Source organism: Podarcis cretensis (assembly GCF_951804945.1).
Source record: "Podarcis cretensis genome assembly, chromosome: 1".
Lineage (NCBI taxonomy): Eukaryota > Metazoa > Chordata > Lepidosauria > Squamata > Lacertidae > Podarcis > Podarcis cretensis.
Window position 1 is genome coordinate 44155256 of NC_137170.1, and position 22661 is coordinate 44177916.

General features: G+C 46.6%; 1 protein-coding gene across 3 annotated transcripts; it reads right to left on the reverse strand.

Moving 5' to 3' along the window:
- Window positions 1-1779: 1779 nt before the first annotated feature.
- Window positions 1780-15782, reverse strand: PPP1R14D (protein phosphatase 1 regulatory inhibitor subunit 14D). Of its 3 annotated transcripts, XR_013835788.1 has the most exons (5): window positions 15113-15782; window positions 11091-11189; window positions 10074-10106; window positions 7449-7541; window positions 5655-5752 (listed from the first exon to the last, which is right to left on the reverse strand). XR_013835788.1 is itself a non-coding variant. In XM_079965298.1 (4 exons), exons 1-4 carry the CDS (start codon window positions 15353-15355, stop codon window positions 5722-5724), a joined length of 393 nt encoding a protein of 130 aa, XP_079821424.1. In that variant the 5' UTR covers window positions 15356-15780; the 3' UTR covers window positions 1780-5721. The 3 variants fall into 3 exon arrangements, 2 of the variants coding, with proteins under 2 accessions (XP_079821424.1, XP_079821423.1); XM_079965298.1 differs by lacking the exon at window positions 7449-7541 and having other exon boundaries at window positions 1780-5739; window positions 15113-15780; XM_079965297.1 differs by lacking the exon at window positions 7449-7541 and having other exon boundaries at window positions 1780-5752; window positions 15113-15777.
- Window positions 15783-22661: the final 6879 nt, after the last annotated feature.

The following is a 22661-nucleotide window of genomic DNA, read 5'->3' on the forward strand; positions in this document are numbered from 1 at the left end:
GGCTTACCCTCCGCTCTGCATGTTGTCCCTTTCTCTCATTGTAAGCAACAGTGAGACACACACACACATTGCAAAACTAGCATTATGGCTCCACTCCATCCAGCAAACTGCTTCTGGCTACTTTTATGCTTCAAGTGTATGCTATTTTATCTTCTCTGTGCTAGGTTTTGCTAGAACTATCCCTTCTGGAGAGTGTGGCAGACAGAGGTTTGCCCACTGTATTTTTATTCGTTGCAGTCACACTTCCCTTGTATCAGAGCATATCACACCCCTACAAGGAACCGGGGGAGGAGGCAGGCTGGTGCAGCCAGTCACTTCATCTGCCCTGCTTGTCCTAGTCGGCCATGTTGTAGGGTTTGCCGAAGACGTTTTGGCATCTGAAGTGAAAAATCCAAGTGGTGAGGTAAATGAAATTATAAACAATGGGGTTGCATCCAATGAAGTCATCCTGCAAGGACTTTTGCAGTGAAACTTCCCCTCCCTCTCATTTCCCCATGTCGCAGTATTAATAATATAATAATTTATTATTTATATCCTGCCCATCTGGCTGGGTTTCCCCAGCCACTCTGGGCAGCTTCCAACAAAATATTAAAAATACTGTAAAACTTCCCTAAACAGGGCTGCCTTCAGATGTCTTCTAAAAGTCAGATAGTTGTTTATTTCCTTGACATCTGATGGGAGGGCGTTCGACAGGGCGGGTGCCACTACAGAGAAGGCCCTCTGCCTGGTTCCCTGTAACTTCGCTTCTTGCAGTGAGGGAACTGCCAGCATTGGCAAACCCCCAGAACAGGAGAGAAAAGGGAAGTTCCATTGTGGAAGTCCTTTTGTGAACGGGATGGTGCCACTGGATGCGAAGCAATGTTCTTCATTGGCTCTTACTGGTGTCCAGATCTTCTGCTTTCCTCTAACTCAAGGAAATGGCATTCTCGGACATGTGAACCAAGGTGACTGAAGGACTCTGCATGTCTGAACTGAAGGCGGTAAAAACATTTCGAGAATTCATAGCTGGGTGGGCATGGGTTCCTGATGCATCTCTCCTCTAAACAATTTAAATAGCCAGAGGAGGTTGGGCATAAAGCTGTGTTCTGTAGCAGCTGGTTTGCAATTGCAACACACTCTTGGGTGGATTGGTGGCCTTTTCTGCGTGTTTCCATCTAGGGTGAACAGAAGGGCAGTCTACCTGGGAAGCCAGGCACTTGGCAGGAGTCTGGATGGGCAGGTGTGAGCTGACAAAGAAGCACATACAGACCATTTCCTTTCAGTGTGAATGGTGGTAATTACTCTGAATAGAGCAAGTAATACCCGGACAATGACTAGTGCTAGAGTAACATGCCCATCATCGGATCTGGACACCGCCCAAAGAGAAAACAAATAGTGTTTTAACAGGACACCTGGCTTGCGAGCAGTACATGAGCAGTACATGTGAAAAGGATCTAGGAGTCTTGGTTGACCACAAACTTGACATGAGCCAACAGTGTGACGCGGCAGCTAAAAAAGCCAATGCAATCCTGGGCTGCATCAATAGGAGTATAGCATCTAGATCAAGGGAAGTAGTAGTGCCACTGTATTCTGCTCTGGTCAGACCTCACCCGGAGTACTGTGTCCAGTTCTGGGCACCACAGTTCAAGAAGGACACTGACAAACTGGAACGTGTCCAGAGGAGGGCAACCAAAATGGTCAAAGGCCTGGAAACGATGCCTTATGAGGAACGGCTAAGGGAGCTGGGCATGTTTAGCCTGGAGAAGAGGAGGTTAAGGGGTGATATGATAGCGCCCCCCCCCCCCCAATGCTTAGATGCATGGCTTGTATCCACCAGGTGTTGTGCATTCAGTAATTTGTGATGGACTGCCCCACTCAGAGGTCTGTGGCTGCAGAGGCGTGAATGTCATGATTTCTCCTAAAAAGGATCAGCATCCCATATTAGCATTATGTCTACAGTGAAGCAGAAGTGTGCCTGATGCAGAATCCAGATGCATAATCATGGGGGCTGGATGGCTGTTAGGGGGCAGGATAAGAATTTTAAAGGCAGTCTCACTTTCATAGAAACGATTAGTAGCTGAACCACAACATTTATAGTTGTAGTATCTAGTCATGCACTGTCAGCTCGGATTTGCTTAGTATGGACAGCAGGTTTCAGACAGAGCAGTTTTTGCTGCTGTGTTTGTGGTTAGCATATTTGGACCGTGTTGAAGAAGACAGGATGAGGAAAAAGGGAGGAGCAGTCTGCCTGCTCAGAGGTGACAATCTATTTGACATCCAGCTTATTCTTCCTTGAATTGTTTCAGTAACCAGTCTGCCAGGTTTTATTTTTAACCACTATGGGCCCTGCCCTTGGATCGAAGCTTTCTTCATGTTGGTCTTTGTGTGTGTGTCCTTTTTTTCAGACTATCTGCTGAAAGGGAAGGAAAGGGGATTGAACCAAGACAGCTATAGAGCAGGGTGGGGAATACAAACTGGCCCAGAAGCACATAGTCACTTTCTCCCCACAGAGATTTCAGTTCCTACAAATTCTGAAGTCAGTGACAGGCTTTCTTTACAATGCCTTCTTTCTTTACAATGCCTTCATGCAAAAAGATGCATGAAACTGCCTGCTGGAGAGGGAAGCATCGGTTTTAGTTCCTAGATGCTGTATTTTTCCACAAATATAATTTCTTCTTCAACCTCAGTTTGACCCTTTGTGTTTGTTGTTTGCCGTTCTCGAGTGTGTTTTATGGACTTGAGCAACTTGCCCAGCAAGTACTGCAAAGAAAATGCATGTAGGAAAAGGAGGGAAACAGACACAACATTTCTAATATGAGGCTCAGTGCACTTTGATCAGTTTGTTAGGAAGGCTGAGCTAGCCAGGCGGTTTGAAGAATGGTGAAATGAGTGTTTTCCTTCAGGTGGTGTGTTTGTAATGCAGTGTGCGAGCAGAAGACGTTGCCTGGAAGCATGTTGCAGTGCAGTACAGTCGTACCTTGGAAGTCGAACAGAATCCGTTCCAGAAGTGTGCTCAACTTCCAAAACATTCAAAAACCAAATTGCAGCTTCTGCTCAGAAGCCGCGGTAGCCCTGTTGGATGTTTGACTTCCAAAAATAGTTCACAAACTGGAACAGTCACTTCTGGGTTTGCGACATTCGGGAACTAAGCTGCTCGAAAACCAAGGTACCACTGTACATGCTGCTCTCCTCTTACACTATCCATGGCGTGTTTCAGTTTCAGAAGTAACCTAACAATGGATCTCTTGCAGACAGACAGAGAAATTGGCCTGAAACCCAAACTATATGTGTAGTCCAGTAGACAGAGATATGAGACCAAGCTCTAGATCTCAAGGCAGGTGAGAGAGGCAGGCACATAGTCCAAGCTTTCTGCCACAACAGTGGCAGACTTTGGGCTTTCAAATTTCAGCGGTGCCCCCTGTCTCTCATCTGTTCGAAGTCATAGTTGTGGGGGCCCCTGCAGCCCAGTGAAGGCAAGCTGGTCACACTCCCCGAAATCCACCTCTGCCCAGAGACCCGCTTGCTCTGGTCCAGGAATGGCACAGACCTGTGTTCCTTGTGCCATTTACAGCACCCATGCCACAGATCAGCTACCAAACATTATACAGTCACCTCCATTCACAATGTGGCAAGTGAAATACACCTGGAAATGGGGGCATGGGAATTGTGACATTGGAAATACCACACCAAGGCCATAGAAAATGTACCTCTTGAACATGATGATGATGATGACGAAGACATTGTACAAAGCGATTGAAATGAAAGGCAAAAATACATTTTTGTTAACTCCATATGCATCCCAAACTATCACATGCTTGAGGTGTTTGTTCTGAAACACAATATTTGAAAGGGGGGGGGGGAAGCAACAGTGAACACAGTTTTTTGCTATGGATGCAGCCCTGGTGCCTGAAAGAGCACAGATCTTTTGGTGAAGTCATTCCCATTGCTCAGAAGAATGAACGATCTCAACATTGCCTTAGTCACCAGTGTGTATTCCTCAGAATAGGAAATAAAAAGGACAGGAAACCCCACCTTGTAATTACATGAATGGACATGTGCTACTCAAGAAAACTCACAGATCTGCAGCAGCTCAGGTATTTCATCTCCCACCTCCTTCACGTTTAGCTGCTAGAAACTCCCATGCCTCAGTATTTTTGGATTCTAGACTCTGGTAGCTAAGCCACGTGCAATTACCTAAGAGCATTTATCCATGAAAGAGAGAAATAATCAAGGGCTGAGCTAAATCCACTTTCCCATGTCCAACTTCTTCCCCTCTTTCAGTCACTGAAAACTTGACTTCCCCGCTTCCCATTTTTGGCATTCTGTCAGTTTTCTGCATTTTGAATGGTGCGTAGGTATGTATGTAAAGATAGGATACTCCAGTTGTAAACCCCCATCATGATGTCGTTCTTCACTGTATGACTCTGTTTCCTGTGCCTTACCTTCTCAGCTGTATCGTTGATGGAAGTAAAGCTGGAAATCACTTTAGGCAGGAAAAATGTTTTTAAAGACTGATCTCAGAGGTGATGTCAATGAAAACTGGGGAGTCTGATGAATTCTAATAAATGCTTCTCTTAGGCTATGCACACACCATACATTTATAATACATTTTTAAATCCAAAAAAGATCCAGGGAACTGTAGAATGCCCCTCACAGAGCTACAATTTCCACTACCCTTACAAAATACAGTTCCCAGGATTTATGAGGAAACTGTGCTTTAAATGTCTGGTGCATACATTCATATTAAGAAGCACAAAAATATTCAACTGAAAATTATTATTCCTTGCAAATGCCATCATACAAACAGATAACCTGTACTGCTTGAGGGACTTGTCTGTCCCCCATGCTCTAATTCAGGGGCAAAGAATCTGCTGTTGCTGTCTTCTGACTCCCACCCAACCCTGCCAGCATCAGGGATGATGGAAGCCGGAGTCCAACAACAAGAGCCCCAGGTTCCCCATCCCTCAAAAACATGACACAATGGGTGGAGGGCAACAAGGGATTTACATATTTCGTGTTTGTATTTTTATGTTGTGAGCTGCCCTGTGATGTTCAGATGAAGGGCAGTATACACATTTAATTATAATAACAACGATCTGGTGGCCCTCTGGTTTTCATGCTGGCTCAAGCTAAGATGGGAGCCCAGCAACATCTGCAGGACCAAAGGTTCCCCTCCCTGATTTAATGCAAAGAGGAAAGAGATGCTTCCTTCCCATAACAGCTGTTCCCTCCCCACCCTGCTCTCCAGCACCCTTGAGCAAAGGCCACACTGGGAGGATTCAATGGGGGCTGAAATCCAGCAACATCTGGGGAGACACAGACTCCCTGTCCCTGTTCTTAAAGACCTAGCTTGATTCTAACAGTCTGAGCATTGGCATGTCTAGTTCCATGTTACCTCTCCAGAGCTTTGAGCAGAGATCTTTCCCAGCCCTGCTCCATAAGTGTTTTTCAAATGGAGATGTCAGGAACTGAACCTGGGAGCTTTGACCAGCAATGCATCTGATCTGCCTCCTGAGCTATGGCCTCTCCTCCCCGCAAACAAGCTACTGCTTGCAGATAGAAATCCAAGGGGCGAATGAAGATGGATGCTTTGGAATCTGATGTGTACGATATCAGGCAGCGCTGGAATTCCATCCCTGTGTCTTCTAATAATTCTCTTCCACGGGATGATGCATTTTGTGTTACAGGTTTTTGTCATTGCGGTTCATTTCTTTTGATTGTTGGCCATTCTCCTGAGACCTTTCAATCGATCGAGCAGTTCTGTAACAAAGTCCTGAATCAAAATCCATTAAAACAAGGTTTTAATTCATACAGTTAACTCACCCTCCACCAAATTAAAGTAGCTGGATCTTTACAACCTCCTGGCATGCTCCTCTTGCAAAGCATTAAGAAGCAGCTAAGCCATAATTAATTAAGCCATAATCCATGTGCTGTGCTGGTGCAGGCTCGCCAGAGCAGCTTCGTCATGCTGGCCACGTGACCCGGAAGTGTCTCTGGACAGCGCTGGCCCCCGGCCTCCTAAGTGAGATGGGCGCACAACCCTAGAGTCGGTCACGACTGGCCCGTACGGGCACGGGTACCTTTACCTTTTTAAGGCATAATTAAAAGACCACCCCCCTCCGGGCTAAAATAGGGTAAGATTGAGGTTTTCAGGCAATCAGGGTAGAGTTTTGTTTAGGGTTGTTGCTGTGGCTGAAAAGTTGTGCTGTTATGTTCTTTTATTTTTATTGCTAGGCCTTTATTAGGAATTACCAGCAGATTGTTTAATTTTATTATAGTTTCATTATAATGAGATGTTTTCATTGGCATATTGCTTATATGACTATTTACATTTTGTTATGTCGTATAATTGCTAGTGAATTATCTTATGTAAACTTTGATATGAGCTGCTTTGGGTATGGTTTTCCATGGATAAGTGGCATGCAAATAAACAATGGTGCAGTAGCTGTGTAGAAGAGGAAACTTGGTGGGTGTAGCTTCCTTAACTAGCTCGGAACAAACAGCAATTTGAGTTTTCTGCAGATTGCCATTTGCTCTGATTCAGAGGCAAAGAGTGAGTTTTCACTGCAAAAGCCCTTAGACACTTTAAGGCACAGGTCTGTTCCTAGAAATGCAGCACAAAAAGAAGTCTGGATGAGCCTGGAGTTGACATGACAGACTTGCTGAAACTCCTTCTTTCAAGCTATTAAAGATTCAGAAGCCCTGACCCTCGCTGGCCTGAGGCCAGCCTGTTTGACACGGTGGCTTTGGGGCACAAGGAGACAAAGCGTCTTCTGCGCCATTACCAATTGCAAAGTTATTTTGTTAAGTAAGTAAATAGCAAGTGCAGGGCCCCCAGTCTGGATGGGGATCTTGGCGTGGCCCACATTGCAGTTCCAGTGTGGATCTATGTCCCCAGACCCACTTTTTGCATTGGAATAGAAGCTCCCGTTCACACCAATGGAGCTGTTCTTTTAATGCAGATGGTAGGCCTTCCTCCTCTCTGTTACCCTACAAAGCAGTTTTTAGTTCACACCGGTTCTCCAGGCCAAATGAAGACATATAGTGCTGACACCCAGGTCTCGTCCCCTCCCCTCTTCCCCTGCTCCAGGCTGGATCAGGACTGCAGCAGGAGCAAAAGGTTAAAGGCCCTCTCCCATCAGTGCCAGGGTTCCAGTCTGGACTGGGGTCCCCATACTTGCTATGCACTTTGCGAAAAGCCATTCATGCAATGGAGATCTTAGCAGACAGGTGGGAGAAGAATCTCCATGTATTTTTAAAAAACAGGATCAACTACATGACAGATTCTTCTCCCCGCTATCTTCTAAGATCACCATAAGGGGATTTATTTTAATATAAACCAAATGCCAACCAATTTATAAATATAAATTGAAATCTATTCTTGGGGGACTTCAACCATTCTACCCTGGAGTGCAAGTAGAATGGAGAGACTCAGCTGATCAAGCAAATTAAATGTAAGTCACGCATACCAAAAGCACAGCAATTGAGGTTCTGGACTGTACCACTTCAGACTGCAGGTGGCAACTCTTATGTCTGAATACTCATCTACACGAAAATAGTTCCTGTTTAGAAAACAGGTATGTCAGGAAGAAGCATTCTAGCTTAGCCTATTTCCTGACCCTCAGCTTTTTTGGCCTTTTTTTTTTGTCTGGAGGAACATGTATTTGTTCATTTATTTGTTAAATGTACTGCAGATTCCGGCGTATTAGGCAAGTGGGCATATTAGATGACCCCCCAAATTGGCAGCTGCAATTTGGGGGTTCGTCTTATAAGCCCACTTGCCTAATACGCTGGGCAGCTCCACACCGAGAGAAAGCCGCCCGGTGCAGAGTGGAGCCAGCCCCCCGCTGCTTCAGAAGTAGCTGGGGGGCTGGGCTCTGCGCCAGGAGAAAGCTGCCCAGAGCGGAGCACAGCCTGCAGCCCCTGCTGCTGCTTCAGAAGCAGCACAAGGGGCAGGCTCTGGCAGCGGCGTAGCGTGGGTTGTCAGCACCCGGGGCAAGGCAAGTAATTTGCGCCCCCTAACCCATGGATTTGCGCCCCCTAACCCGTGGATTTGCGCCCCCTAACCCTAACCCCCAGATGTTGCACCCGGTGCGGCCGGCCCCCCCTGCACCCCCATGCTACGCCACTGGGTTCCGGGCCGGGCAGCTTTCTCCTGGCACGGAGCGGAGCCGCTGCAGGAGCAGCGGGGGATGGATACCCGGCGTATAAGATGACCCCCGACTTTTTAACATCTTTTCGGGGGTTAAAAAGTCGTCTTATACGCTGGAATTTACGGTATATCCCGGCCTCCCACCAAACGCTGCTGTGGGCACCATTCAGCCATTATAAGCCTCCACTTGCCCTTTAGTAACTGAAGGTTACTGCTGCTATTTTCTAACAGAAAGAGAGAGATGCAGTCCTGAAGCTAGATCACATATTGCCCTTCATCCCGCTTGAGTTACACACCTAGAAGCCGCCTTCCATGTGCTTATACCCCGCCAGCTGTACAGGTGGTGACTATTTTGCACACATCCAATTGTACCGAGTGATGGACTTTGTGTGTTACCTCTTGTAATGCTTCAAGCTAGCACTGTCATTGGTGGGTTTCCCTTTCTACCCAGCCACATCTGAGTGCTATCTTATTGTTCACAAGTAAATCATTCACCAACCCTGCTTGTTGTGTCACCTTTGAACAACTTCTACAAGGATTGGTCAAGTTACCATGGAGATCAGCAATGGTGAGTCAAGAAGTTCAACTGCCACTAGTTGTAGAGAAGGAAAATCTCGCCTCCTTCAGCTGTAGCACACAATATAGTTCAGAGTCCTATTTCAATAGATAACCCGATTGATTTCCCTTCCAAACATAATTACAGGGTGGTGGTATGCAAGTAATTTTCTCTGAGTAGACCGATTGAAATGAATGAAAACGAGTGGTGTCCTTTGCATAACAACACAGTCGCCTAGCTCATGTGCAGCTCTCTGCATGAGGGATGGGTGTTAACCTTGAAGGGAAAGTTGATGATAGTGACTCCATGGATGAACCAACGCAGGTAGAAGGAAGAGGAATGAATGTCATGAGAACTGAGTAGTTCTCTTAGGGCCAAACTGATGTCTGCCTGATATTAAACCTTATCAAGTTTTCCCTTTCTTAAGTACAGGTGTAGGGGTGTATGTGTGTGATCCTTGCAAGGAAAGTTGAACATCCTTTGTGTGATCAGAGCCAAAATCATCCTCCCCCTCCAGCATCTAATACTAAAGAAAACTTACCATTGCTATCAATGGGAATTTTTTTCCCTTAAGCATTTTAGCTGCACAAGGAAGCCAATTTTGGCTTCGACTGCACTGGAGAGGGAAGAAATAAGCCCCCACTAACTTCCCTGTAATAATTTCTTCCCCATATGCTTGTAGTTAAGGAAAATGAGACTTGATACATAGCTGCACCTTAAGAGTAGTATATAGTTTGAACATAGGAAAGCTGTCTTATAGCATGTCAGGCCATTGTCCATCTAGTTCAGCGTTGTCTACTCTGGCTGGCCATAGCTCTCCAGGCTTTCACACAGGGGGACATATCCAGACCTATCTGGAGATGGTAGGAACCTGATACCTTCTACCACTGAGCTACAGCCCTTCCTATGTGAGTTTGGCTCTACTGCATTCAAAACAAATATATTTAGAAGTAGAACTTCCATCTTGGCCACCCACCACATTCAACCCTAGTAGTTTTGTGCTATTTGGAGAAAATAAACTGCACTCTTGTTTATCCAAATTTTGGCATTATCCAAACCTCTTGGTTGAGCCACAAACCGTTTGGGATAAAATAATTTATACCTGTGTAAGTATGGCTGAAAAATGAAAGCATGAGTAATGCACACTAAACATAGCTTCAAAACATCTGTAGAACTGGCTGTTCAGCTGTTCTTAGAGCAAAACACTGTGATATTAAAGCATCACCAGTGCTTTCTTTTCTTCTAGAAAAATAGGTGCCAGTACTCACCATGAAGTTGTTAGAGTAAGTGCCACAATTTTTAACAACAACAAAAAAGGTGCCGCTACTTGATTACTTCCTGGAAAAATAAAAAAAAGCACTGACAATTGCCTTGCTCTATGCTCACCTCTGTAGGTCTGGAACATTCCTGGAGAATTTCCTACAAGATAAGATAAAACATTTATGCATGTATTTGAATTATATATCTCTATATATCTTCCTCTACATTTTACCCCCAGGGGCAAGGAAGCAAAATCTCTTTGGTTGGCAGCCAAAAGAACACAGGAAGCTGCCTTATAGCGAGTCAGATGATTGGCCCAACTAGCTCAGTATAGTCTACCCTGATTGGCAGTTCTCCAGGGTTTCAGGCAGGGGCCTCTCCCAGCCCTAACTGGAAATACTGGGGATTGACCCTGGGACTTTCTGTATGCAAAGCAAATGCTCTTGCACTGAACCATGGCCTTTCGCTTATCTGCAATAGGAGTACAGTCATACATCAGGTTAAATATGCTTCAAGTTGAGCGCGTTCGAGTTGCGCTCCTCGGCAACCCGGAAGTAACGGAGCGCGTTACTTCTGGGTTTCGCCGCTCGCGCATGCGCAGACGCTCAAAATGACGTCATGCGCAGAAGTGGCGAAAAGCGATGCGTGCGCGCAGACGTGCCGTCACTAGTTACGTTTACCTCTAGATGCGAACGGGGCTCCGGAACGGATCCCGTTTGTATCTAGAGGTACCACTGTATACCACACTGGGCCACATGAGCCAATCATCTGACTCTGTATTAAGCAGACTCATATGTTGAAAACTGATGTACTTTATGGACAGTCTCTCAAAACACTCCCAAGTCTGAAATGGCCTGCCTGCTTTAAATCAATCTCAGAATTCAACCACATGCAAAAATGGTACACAGAGCTTGCACCCCATGCAACCCCGCCCTGCAATTCCAGTTATTTAGTTGTGGAGGACTCCGTTCTCAGGCACCACATCAAAAAATGGGGCAGATGGTTTTGTCTCATTGAGTCACGCTGTGTTCAACAGCTCACGGAGAACCTCCTTTCATGATGACTAACATTGCAACGTTGGAAAAGGCTCCTTTGGTCCCCACAAACCGTCTAAATAGGCAGTTAAAGGTGCCTCTGTCCAACCTGCAGTTTAGATTTCTGCTCCTCGTTAGAGACGTCAAGAAGATCCTCAATGTCGATTTCTGGCTCTGGAGCGGCTGTGGCTTCTGTCTCCTCCTGCAACTGGAGCAGAATCACCAATGCTCAAATTACACAGGCGCTGCCCTTCATGTTTTGGGGTTGCCCCCTTCTCTATTGCTTTTAGAAGGCACTGGAACCATCATCTCTTTCCTCCCCACCTCAATCTCTAATCAGATGGCACCACCATCCCGCCTGGGCTTCTCCAGCTCCACCATGTCTACCAGTCTGGTTGAAGCTGGCCAACTGGCCCCCGGCCAGGCATAGCTCTGTTTATTCAGGCAGAACCACTCCTGTTACGTCCCCAGGCAGAATCTTTCTTTAGCTAGTGCCTGGCACTCTGTTTGATCAGATACTTGCACCTGCCAATCAAGAGCCTCCTGCCATGCTCCAACAGCTCCAGTGGCCTAACAAGTGTCAATGAGACGTGACTTTAAGCACATTTTTTAAATTGTAGGCTCTCAACTAGCCACACCTTTCTTAGCAGCTGCAGGAAGACCCCAATCTGAATCAGGATTGTGGGGTGAGGGGGTTTCCCTGTGCTGTTTATCCCCTGGAAAAAAAAATCTACCCCAACCTCTCATTTCCACCCAGCTGTAATGAATTATTACTATGGATTTGGTGACAATAATAAATACTGTAGCATCTCATATAGGACTGCTACCCAGGTAGGGTGATTCTGTTTCATTCAGGTGTATGTGTGTGTACACTTAATGAGGCACATAACACCTTCAGTTTTTGTTTCTTCATCTGGCCCACCCATTGCTACTCTGAAGGTAAACTTTATAAATATACATAAATTTGATTGACTGAAGCAAATTTCAAATGGTTGCCTCCTCTGTCTTTCCAGGACCTCCACCAGTGACACATGCACACAGTCAGATTTCAGTTCCATATTACACAGACAGGTCAGCAAATGTCTTGATTACTTAACAACCTCCTTTCAATAATGTTGGATATCCTCACCTTTACCTGCCTTTGAGAAGCAGGGATAAGGCTGCTGGAAAGTAAAGCATCAGCAAAACTGTGTCGGGAAAACAACCTTTGGAACTGAGATAAGAGGGCCAGGCATTTACATGCTGCCTGTACAGAAACAGGCTTGAAATACTCTTTTCAATGACCCCAATTGTGAAGGCTAGCCCACAATTAGTTTGGTTGTTAATAAGCTCAACCTCCTTCACCCCCCAGCAAAGGATCCCAATAGACTAATTCCACCTCAATTGGCAGAATTGGCAATATTACAGATGCCACATAACACCCATTCGGCCTTTATAAGAACACAATAGTGTGTCAGCATCTACACTTTGGAACTCCCTGCCAATTGATATCAAGCAGCTATCTTCACTATATTCTTTTTGGCACTTGTTAAAAACATTGTTTAGGCAAGCCTACCCAGATGCTTAGAAATGCTGGTGTGAATTTTAATCTGTTTTAATAGTTTAGCTTTCTGTATATTTAAAAGTATTGTTAAAAAAAATTACAATCAAGTGGTGTATGCATTTCATGAAACAAACAAACTTATTTTAGGTACAATCAAATTATCAAATGGTCTTCCAGACTTAGAAATTTAGTGGTGCTATTGAGGGACCCTGCTGAGACCTCATTTAGAGTATTATGTTGAGTTTTAAGTTCCATAGTTCAAGAGCTGACAAGATGGAAGAGGACTCTACAAGCATGGGTAAAGATCTCAGGTGTTTCCAGGTGTGATAATTAATCGGACACAATAATTGCTGTCCTGCTTTAGGCTGCAAGTGGAATAGCAACTCTGTTTGAGGCTTATTGTCTTTAGGATTCAACATGTACCCAGGTGGGTACCCCCCCCCCAAGAAAAACAGCCTCGAATGCTGAGGTGTCATGATCCATGACCTGGGAACCTTGCAGTGCATTGTTCAGATGAAGTTCAGGCTACTCATTAGAGGAAGAACAAACAGTGCCTTACTCAGGGCTAGCAGACACAGTCCTGCCACTATCTTCTGACTTAAAGGGTGAGTCCCCTGCATTACTTCTGTCTCTCAAACCTTGTAGAACCCAGAGACTACAAAATAAGACAAGCTCTTCCAGGGCAGTGGAATCTGCCACACTTTATGCTTGGTTAGACTAAACAACAACAAAGGCTATAGCTCCCTGCTGCAACAGCTGCTCTTGTGGCTGTTTTAGAGGGGGGCTTTTGGAGCTGTCCAAGGTCCTGGATGCTCTCTGCTTGGCTTGTGACTACTAGACAGTGCCTTCAAGTCTCAAGTGTCCATGGGGAGGAAGAGAATTCTCATTTCAGCAAGGGCATGGAGGAAAGGGTTAAATGTCCCCCCCCCTTCCTCCACTTGCTGCAGTCTTGATCATAGTTACCTCCCTTTGGTGTGATGTATGGGGAGAGTAGAATAGAAATGGATATAAATGCAATGCTATTTGAGAAGGGAAGGGTTAAAGTAATATATCTGATTCATAGATAGGAGAGATGGATCATAGGGAGGGAAATTGTTAGAGCAATCTATACAATCCATAACTTGCCCAACAACCTAATAAGCAGCCGCCTGATAGGTCATCTACCTCTTGGGAAATTGAGCTTTGGAAAAGGATGGAAGTTGAAGAAGATCATCATGGGAGGATGTTTTGACAACAGCATCATGCAGATTCCCCATAAAAAGTGAGTGAACAGAGGGTAGGTGTTCCACAGAAAATGCTCAGTGTGAAAGTAGCCACAGAAAGTAAATGTGGATTAAATGGTTCAAGGTGAGTTTGGAAATGGAAAACATTTATTCAAGTTCATGCTACAAAACTCATTGGGATGACTATGGACAGATTTCTCAATCTCTCCCAGCTGATCATCTTCACAAAGGGATGTTGTGAAATTAAAATGCCCTTGCAAATTGGGCAGGACACACATGCCATAAATCAATTATGCGTAACAAAAATGTCTGCAAATGTGACCTGAGGTTAGCAACATCGACCCTGCTGTGTGGGAATCCTTTGTAGACAAGCACAGTGTCTGGAGACATGCAGTCAAGTTGTGTATCCATAGCAATGACCTGAGGAGGAATGACCACTGGGAGAAGAAAAGCCATGGTGCATCTGCAACAGCACAACTTGAGGCCTTCATCTGCCCCCGCTACAACAAAGCATGTCTCTCCTGCATTGGTCTCTACAGACCCAACAGGCGCTGTAACTTCCCAACAGTTTGACTTCACACATACACCCAAGGCAAACCCCTTCATTGTCTCCTGAGACAGACAGATGCCAATCAAAGTCAACCTTCCCCACCCTGATCCACCCTGGATGTTTTAGATTCAGGTTCCCAGCAGCCCCTGCCATCAGGACAATGGTCAGGGATGATGGGAGGGCACTAAACTGGGGAAGGCTGCCCTAAATAAAAAAGCAAATCCTTTGAGGCCAGTCTAAAATATCCAGAAATTCTGTAAGACCCCCAGACATGCTCCAAACATTTTTAGAGATATTGGAGAATAAAAGGGAAACAGTCGTCCATTCTTTCAACTTGCATACAGGACAACCAACAATGGCTTTTAGTTGCAGGAAGTAGATTTAAATTCAAGATTAAGACAAACTTCCTGATCATGGGAGCATTCCCACAACTGAAAAAGCTACTCAAGAAGGTGGTGAGGTCTCGGGCTTGGAAATTTCCAAGGTAAGAGCAGAAAGGTGTCTGCCAGGAATGCTTTTTGGATATAAGATGTCTTTGCCTCAGGGTGGAGAGTTGGATGAGCTGATCCTTTCCAGGCAGACGCTTTGTGGCTCTACCATTAAGCCCCAGTCTAATCTCACACAGCAATCTCATGCAGAATGGGAGTGGGAGAATTTAACAAGTTAATGAGTGTGATAGTGAATCACATTCCTTTATCAGCAAAACAGATGTCCATTCCATTCCAAGCCATACATTGTGCTACAGACAGTCCTGGCATAGGTAAAATTCTTTGGGCTTATGTGTGATGTCTTTATCCAGTCAAATAGTTACTCACCTGGTACTGATACAGCTCTTGCAACTGGGCATCAATCCACTCCTCCAGATCTAGCCATCTCTGAAGATCTTTTCGGTTATACTTGATGGTTAATTTGCCCAGCCTTCTGTGGGACGTTTCCTCTTCTGGTTTCTCTGGAGCATTAAAAGTGACCCGAGGAAGGGAACTTGGGCCCTGGGCTATGCTCACTAACTGTCCCACCTCCTCTGTACTCTCCGGGGACAATGCTCTCTCTTCCAGCATGTTTCTTCCCCCTACCCTCCTCCTCCTCCTTCAAAAAATTGCCATTATTTTCAAAGAGCAGAAGAAACTGCCTGTGGTGTCCCACAGCAAGTCGCTAGATGAAAGAGAGAGAGAGAGAGAGAGAGAGAGAGAGAGAGAGAAGTCGCAGGAGAAGCAATCAATCAGCTGCTCTAGGAAAAAGCTGATTTGGTTTCACTGTTAGTGACACTGACAAAAGCAATGTGGGAGGGAGAGTAGTTGTAATAACATCTGTTGTTAGAAGAGGCTGAGCGATCATAGACCGGGCAGACAGAGTCCATTAATGTTTTATGCAATCCACTTCCTGAGGAGAATGAGCTAAGTGGGGATAATTGAGAGCGAGGAGAGGGAAGCAGGCAATATTAAATTGCATGCTTCTGAAATATGCAAAAAACAACCACCACACATCTCTCTGATGCATTTCTGATCAATACATTTTGTGCTTTAAATATGCTATTTCCTTTTAATAGTCTAATTCTAATACCCTTACGGTAAGGAGGCCTCTTTCTGATACAGTATCTATCTATCTATCTATCATCTATCTATCTATCTATCTATCTATCTATCTATCTATCTATCATCTATCTGCTATCTATTGTTGTTGTTGTTGCCACTGCTAGAGTTGTTTTATTAAATTTGTATACCACCATATACCCCCAGGTCTCGGGACAGTTCACAATACACACACACACACACACAGCTGTGTTGAGTCAATATTGCCATAGAAAAGCAGGATATATATTTTACCCCCCCCCACACACACATCTCTTTATTTATTTATTTGTGGTATTTCCTTATAGGAAAAGGTAAAAAGGTAAAGGACTCCTCGATAGTTAAGTACAGTCAAAGACGACTCTGCGGTTTGGCACTCATCTCACTTTTCAAGCCAATGGAGCCAGCGTTTGTCCACAGACAGCTTTCTGGTTCATGTGACCAGCATGACTAAATGGCTTCTGGCACAGTGGGACACTGTGACAGAAACCAGAGTGCACGGAAATGCCATTTACCTTCCCGCCACATTAGTACCTATCTATCTACTTGCACTGGTGTGCTTTTTGAACTGCTAGGTTGGCAGGAGCTGGGACAGAGCAGCAGGAGCTCACCCTGTCGCGTGGATTTGAACCACCAACCTTCCAATCGACAAGCCCAAGAGGCTCAGTGGTTTAGACCACAGCGCCACCCACGTCCTTTAGTTGAAAAGGCTTTTAGAACAGCTTACAAAAATCCATTCCGAGGCAGTCCCTGTCTTCAGGTCTGTAATCTAAAAATACATGACACATGAGGAAAAAGGAATGGAAGGGAGGAGGGGTAAGTAAGCTCAAGTCCAAGTTCTTCGTGTTCTTATAATGCAGTTCTATAGGTTATGGCTGTCCTCCCCTCATTAAAAAGGAAGTCTACCCTGGAAGTCTACCCAGATCAGATCCAGAAGCTGAGCAGGTGATAATGTCCAGACCAGGAAGACCAAGCAGCTCCTGTTATAAAGGTCTTCCCTCAGAAAGATTACTTGATCTATACATCTTGCCCTTCCCAGACCAGAGAAGGGTGTGCTCAGAGATCCATGCCTCGTAGACTCCAGGACTGAATTAAAGATTTAGATCTCTCTCCAGGAAGCTTCACTTGGGCTTGAGGCCTTAAGACTTGTCAGCCAGCAACAATGTCATTGCTTTGTAATAGAGCCTTAAAGTTACTACATGTGGGGGAGGAGGAGGTGAATTTCTGAAATAAAAATAAAAATAAAAAAATTCTGAAATACCAGTTTGAACTTAGTTTGAATACCTGGCTAAGAAAGAAATTTAAAAAACAAGTCCAGTTTGTAGAAATGATTTCTGAATTAGATTCAATAGTGGAAACCAACAAAATCCCCTATGTGATAGTTACTCTGATTCAATGCATTATTTAATATTTTGGTACATGAAATTAAACCTGAAACACAAATTTGCAAATATTTTTTCAGTTGGCAACACCAATTTCACCAAAGTTTAATGTGACATTTCAAATTTATATTCTGCATGTGAAATTTTACCTCAAGTCTTTAGACTTGTTGACATCTCCTGTCACGGACTGGTTGCAGACCTTTCTCATAAAAGTTAACGTTTGTATAGGTCACTGTACTAAGAAAAGAAATAAGAGGAGACATGTATAGACACATGTCTACAAAGTCCATTATAGTCTTAGCCAGGATCAGCATTCCATTCAAGCAGAGAATGAAACATATTACAGTTGTTCCTCAGGCAGTTAGAAGAAAGATGTTTCTGTTCTGGAACCAATTAAACTACATCCTCTTCCAGTAGCATCTATTCATCTCTCTGTCAAAACTAACAACTGGTGCACATACTAAACAATTCAGAAGCCATTTCTACAAGGAGCCAGGCCGTTGTAATCTCCTCGTGTCCTACTGCAGAGTGGGAAGCCACATTGCAAAACCTACAGAGTGATGGTCCAACATTTGTCAGAGTAGCAGGCCCATTGAAATCAACTGACAGGTCTTATAGATTTCACTGTGTGTAGTCTGAATATGACCGAGTTGGTTATCGCCCATATGGACTAACTTCATTATTTCCCAATATTTAAGATATATTGCCACTTCTTTCAAAACCAGGAACCAACAGCAACAAGACTTGTTAGGGAAGAAGATTCATACTGGGTATGAAAGGAGGCTATGAATCCATTAGTGCCAGGTTTAATCCCTGACGTCTCCAGTTAGGGCCGGGAAAGTCCCTCCCCTGCCAGTGTAGCCAATATTGAGCTAGATGAACCGATGGGCTGTCTCCATATAAGGCTGCTTCCTATTTCCCTATGGCCTGGGCTGGATCTAGACACATCAAAGAAGCATTTCAGTTTAAAGCATTTGTAAATTTAAACAGGGAAAACGAGTAGAGAAAAACGGGACTCCACGTCACCATCTGATGGCACAATATTATATCGCACATACAACACATATAAATCGCTTTTTGTTTAGCAGTCTAGCCGAGTCCCAGGACTGCTCAGTCAGTAGGTGTGACATTTTTCCTAGGCAGTGGAACTTCAGGGGCCATATTAATTACTTGTGTTTTCTTGCAGTTTGGTTCTCTTCATGGTTAATCTTAAAGGCCTGACAAAAGATTACTTAAGTCATTTCAGGGGTTGTGTTCAGTGGGGACAGCTCAGCTCCCATATGTGAAGCAGCAGCCATCATTTGTTTTTGATATGTTGTAAAACGTATCTGTCAGGGGCTCAGGAGCAGAGGCACAGGGAAGAGAGGAGATGGAGAGCGAAGGGGAAGAATCCGAGGGGAGCGTAGGAGAAGAGGACAGTGGACCGAGGGATTCCATGAGCCTCTCCAGCGAATCGGAAGATTCACAGAAGGGGGCGCCAGTGGCCAGGGGTAGGGGGTTCCCAAGGGGAACGCCCCAGGAGCAAGGGGGCAGCAGGGACTCCCAGAGCAGCAGTTGGAAATCAGGACCAGCTTCCCCACCAGAGCATAGTGGAGGGGAAGAGTCACAGGTATCAGGAGTAGCATCTCCCCCAGCAGGGAGAGGAGAGGAGTCAGGGCTGACCACGCCTCCATCGGAGAGTCAGACAACGGAGGGGAGGTCAGATCCGGCCAGTATCCCGGAAGAGGGAAGCAGTGACAGAAGTAGTGTAACGGTCAGGAGGAAGGTCACTGGGTTGGCGCGAGAGGCAAGTTCAAATGTACAGGAGCGTGGGACAGCAGAGAATGAGGATTGGGAACCGGGTCCTAAAGCCCGCCGGAGGCAGGGGGAGGAGCTAAGCGACTCAGCGTCAGAGGAGTCCAGAAAGGGGAATGCCCCAGCGGGCAGGAGGACCCAGAGGAGAAGAGAGCAGCGGAAAAGGTGGAGCAGGGCTAGGTGTCAGAGGGGAGGAGATTCAGACGGGACTTCGCCGATCTAGGGTTTAAGATGTAGGGCTGCGCGCTGCGGCTTTGAAATGGAAATTGAACTTCAATAAAGACTTTTGTACATTACGACAGCCTAGCGTTGGTCCTCTGTGAGCTGGGACCTAGAGGCAGCTCTGACAGTAAGTCCCGTCTCCACTATATCTCGCAACGTGAGTGGACGCAGCGAGGGGCGAAGATTGGTGCTTCGCGAGCTCACGGAAGCAGGACAGGATGACTACCGAAGAACAAATGGCAGCCCTGCAAGACGCAGTGACAAGGCTTAACATGGAGATATTAGCATCCAGAAAGAGAGAAGACGAAACAGCCGCTGCCTGCCAGGATCTGCAAACCAGGTTGGAAATGTTGACCAAACAGGGGCTACCGGGTGCCAGACCAGAGGGAATTGGTCTAGGAAAGAGGGGAGGCAGCCTCGTGTCTCATTTCGATGGGAGCCTGCAGCAGTATCCTAACTTCAGAGCAGACGTAGTTTATGCGCTCAAGTTACTGCAGAAGGACTTTAGAGATGAGGAGGAAAAAGTGGGCTTCATACTAACTCATCTCCATGGAGAAGCAAAAGCGTGGCTGCGCAATCTGTGGCGAGATAATGACCCAGCCCTCAGAAATGCGGATGCCTTTATTAAGGCGATGGACGCTTGTTTTTTATCAGCAGTAGATGTAGATGTCGCCAGAAGAGAGATACATGGACTGAGACAAGGCAAAGCCACTGTAAGACAATATCACTCCCGCTTTTTTGCATTGGTCAACGCGCTGGGATGGGAAAAAGACTCAGCTGCCGTCCGGGACCTGTTCTGGGAGGGGCTAAATGGGGCTGTGAAAGACGAAATTGCAAGGGGGGAGAGATCCCAGAGCACTAAAGAAGTGGTCCAGAAAGCACTGGCGATTGGAGTGAGGCTGGAGGAACGTCCTTGGAGCAAAGACGAAGGGCGTTGGGGACGCACGCCAGCTAGATCACCTCCTTTCTTTCCCAGAGACACAGCGCGCGCTCAGTCCACGCCTCCACTGGGAGGGGGAGAGGAGCCGATGGAGATAGGTGGTGCCAGGGCTCAGTCAGCAGCCAGAGCCCTCACACCGGGAGCAGTCAAAACGAAGGCTCCTAGAGGGAACAGGAAGTGTTATGTCTGTGACAGTGCTCAGCACATGGCGAAAGAGTGTCCCCAGAAGCTCCACAAGCACACTGCAGCCTCAGCAACAGTAAAGGGAACAGTTCACCAGGAGGAACCACTGCAGGGAAACGACGGAGTCTGGCTGGAGGCACAGGCACTGGGGCCCAGTCAGACGAGTCAGTGAAGAAGTCCCCAGAGATCTTACAGCCCACAGACCCCCTCCCGCCCAAACCGGTGGTGCAACTCACTGCATCACTCCAGCTACCCAATGGACTTACCATGGAAGTTCCTATCACCATTGATTCTGGTAGTAATGCGGACTTTGTAGGAGTGGACTTTGTCAAGCAACATAGCGTAGCACTCCTGCCGGCCACGATGCCCCTGCACGTTGTCACAGTCGATGGCAGAGAGCTACTGGGAGGACAAGTGGTACAGCAAACGCCGCCAATGGTGATGCAAGTTGGAAATCACCGCAAAGTCATCAGCTTCAACGTCACCCAACTGTCGGACACCCCCATAGTGTTGGGCATGAGTTGGTTGGACAGGCACAGTCCGGCATTAGCATGGTACCAGCGCCAATTGACCTTCGGCTCCTCCTACTGCGCAGCAAACTGCATACTGCCTACCCAGGAAGATGAGGGGCAAGAAGATGGACCGCAGTTACACTTGGGCGTGCTGCAAGCGGTACCCGACAAGTACAGAGGGTTTTTGGAGGTCTTCTGCGAGAAGGAGGCGGACAAACTGCCCCCCCACAGACCATACGACTGCAAGATTGACCTCCTGCCGGGGGCGACGCTGCCGACTGGAAAACTGTATTCCATGTCTGAAGACGAACTGCAAGAGCTCAGGGAGTTCATAGATCACAACTTGAAGCGGGGATTCATCCGGGAATCCAAAGCAGTGGGGGGCAGTCCTGTGTTCTTCGTGAAGAAAAAAGACACGCCCCAAAAGAGGCTGGTAGTTGATTACAGAATTTTAAACTCGAAAACCAAGCCCACGGCTTTCCCGATGCCCAAGATCGACGACTTGCTCGCGACGGTGAGGAAGGGACGCATCTTCACCAAGTTGGATCTACGAGGGGCGTACAATCTTATACGCATGCGGGAGGGCAACGAGTGGAAGACGGCCATGTTTACGCCCTTGGGCACCTATGAATATAGGGTTATGCCATTCGGTTTACAAAATGGCTCCCACTGCTTCCAAACCTTCATGCATCACGTGTTAGCGGGGCTCCTCTACAAGAAGTGCGTCTGCTTCCTGGACGACATTCTGATCTTCTCGGAATCGCAAGAGGCTCACGAGAGAGATGTCAAGGAAGTCCTGCAGAGACTACGGGAGCACAGACTTTACGCCAAACTGGAGAAGTGCCAGTTCGACATGACGGAGGTGGATTTCCTGGGCTACAAACTGTCCGACAAGGGACTCGCCATGGACAGCGCCAAGGTACGCTCGGTACTGGACTGGAAAAGCCCGCGCAATCGGAAGGAGGTCCAGAAGTTTGTCGGCTTTGCCAACTTTTATCGCAAGTTTATCAAGGGGTTCGCTATGCAGACGGCGGCCATCACGGACACCCTCAGCTCCAAGAAGAAGAAGTTCATCTGGACGGAGCAGGCGGAGCAGTCCTTTCAGAAACTCAAGCGTCTCTTCGCGTCCGAAGAACAACTGCCACATGTGAACCCCAGCAAACCCATGAGGGTTGATACGGATGCCTCCGACAGAGCCGTGGGGGCAGTCCTGTTGCAGCAAGATCCGCAAGGGGACTGGAGGCCGTGCGCTTTCTACTCCAGGAAACTCAGCAAGTCGGAGCAGAACTACACCATCTGGGACAGAGAGTTGCTGGCCATTCATGCAGCCTTCAAGGCGTGGCGGCACTTCCTCATCGGAGCCAAACACACAGTGCAAGTTCACACGGACCATAGGAACCTGGAGTACTGGCGCACGGCGCGGTTCCTGAACCAGAGACACATCCGCTGGGCGGAGTTCTTTGCGGATTTCGACTTCAGGATAGAATATATCCCCGGAGACAACAACATCATGGCTGATGCACTATCCAGGAAGCCGCAGTATCTGGAGGAAGCAGCACCGGTGGCGGCCAAACACATTTTCGCACCTAAGGCGTGGGCATGCGCTTCGGCCACCGTGGACCTGGAAGCAATACGTCGCGCGCTGCGAACGGATTCCTTCGCACGATCCAAGATGGAGGAAGTGCGCAGCGGCACAGCGAAGGACCAGCGAGTTCCAGATACGCGACGGACTGCTCCTCCGCAAAGGGGCCATCTACGTGCCG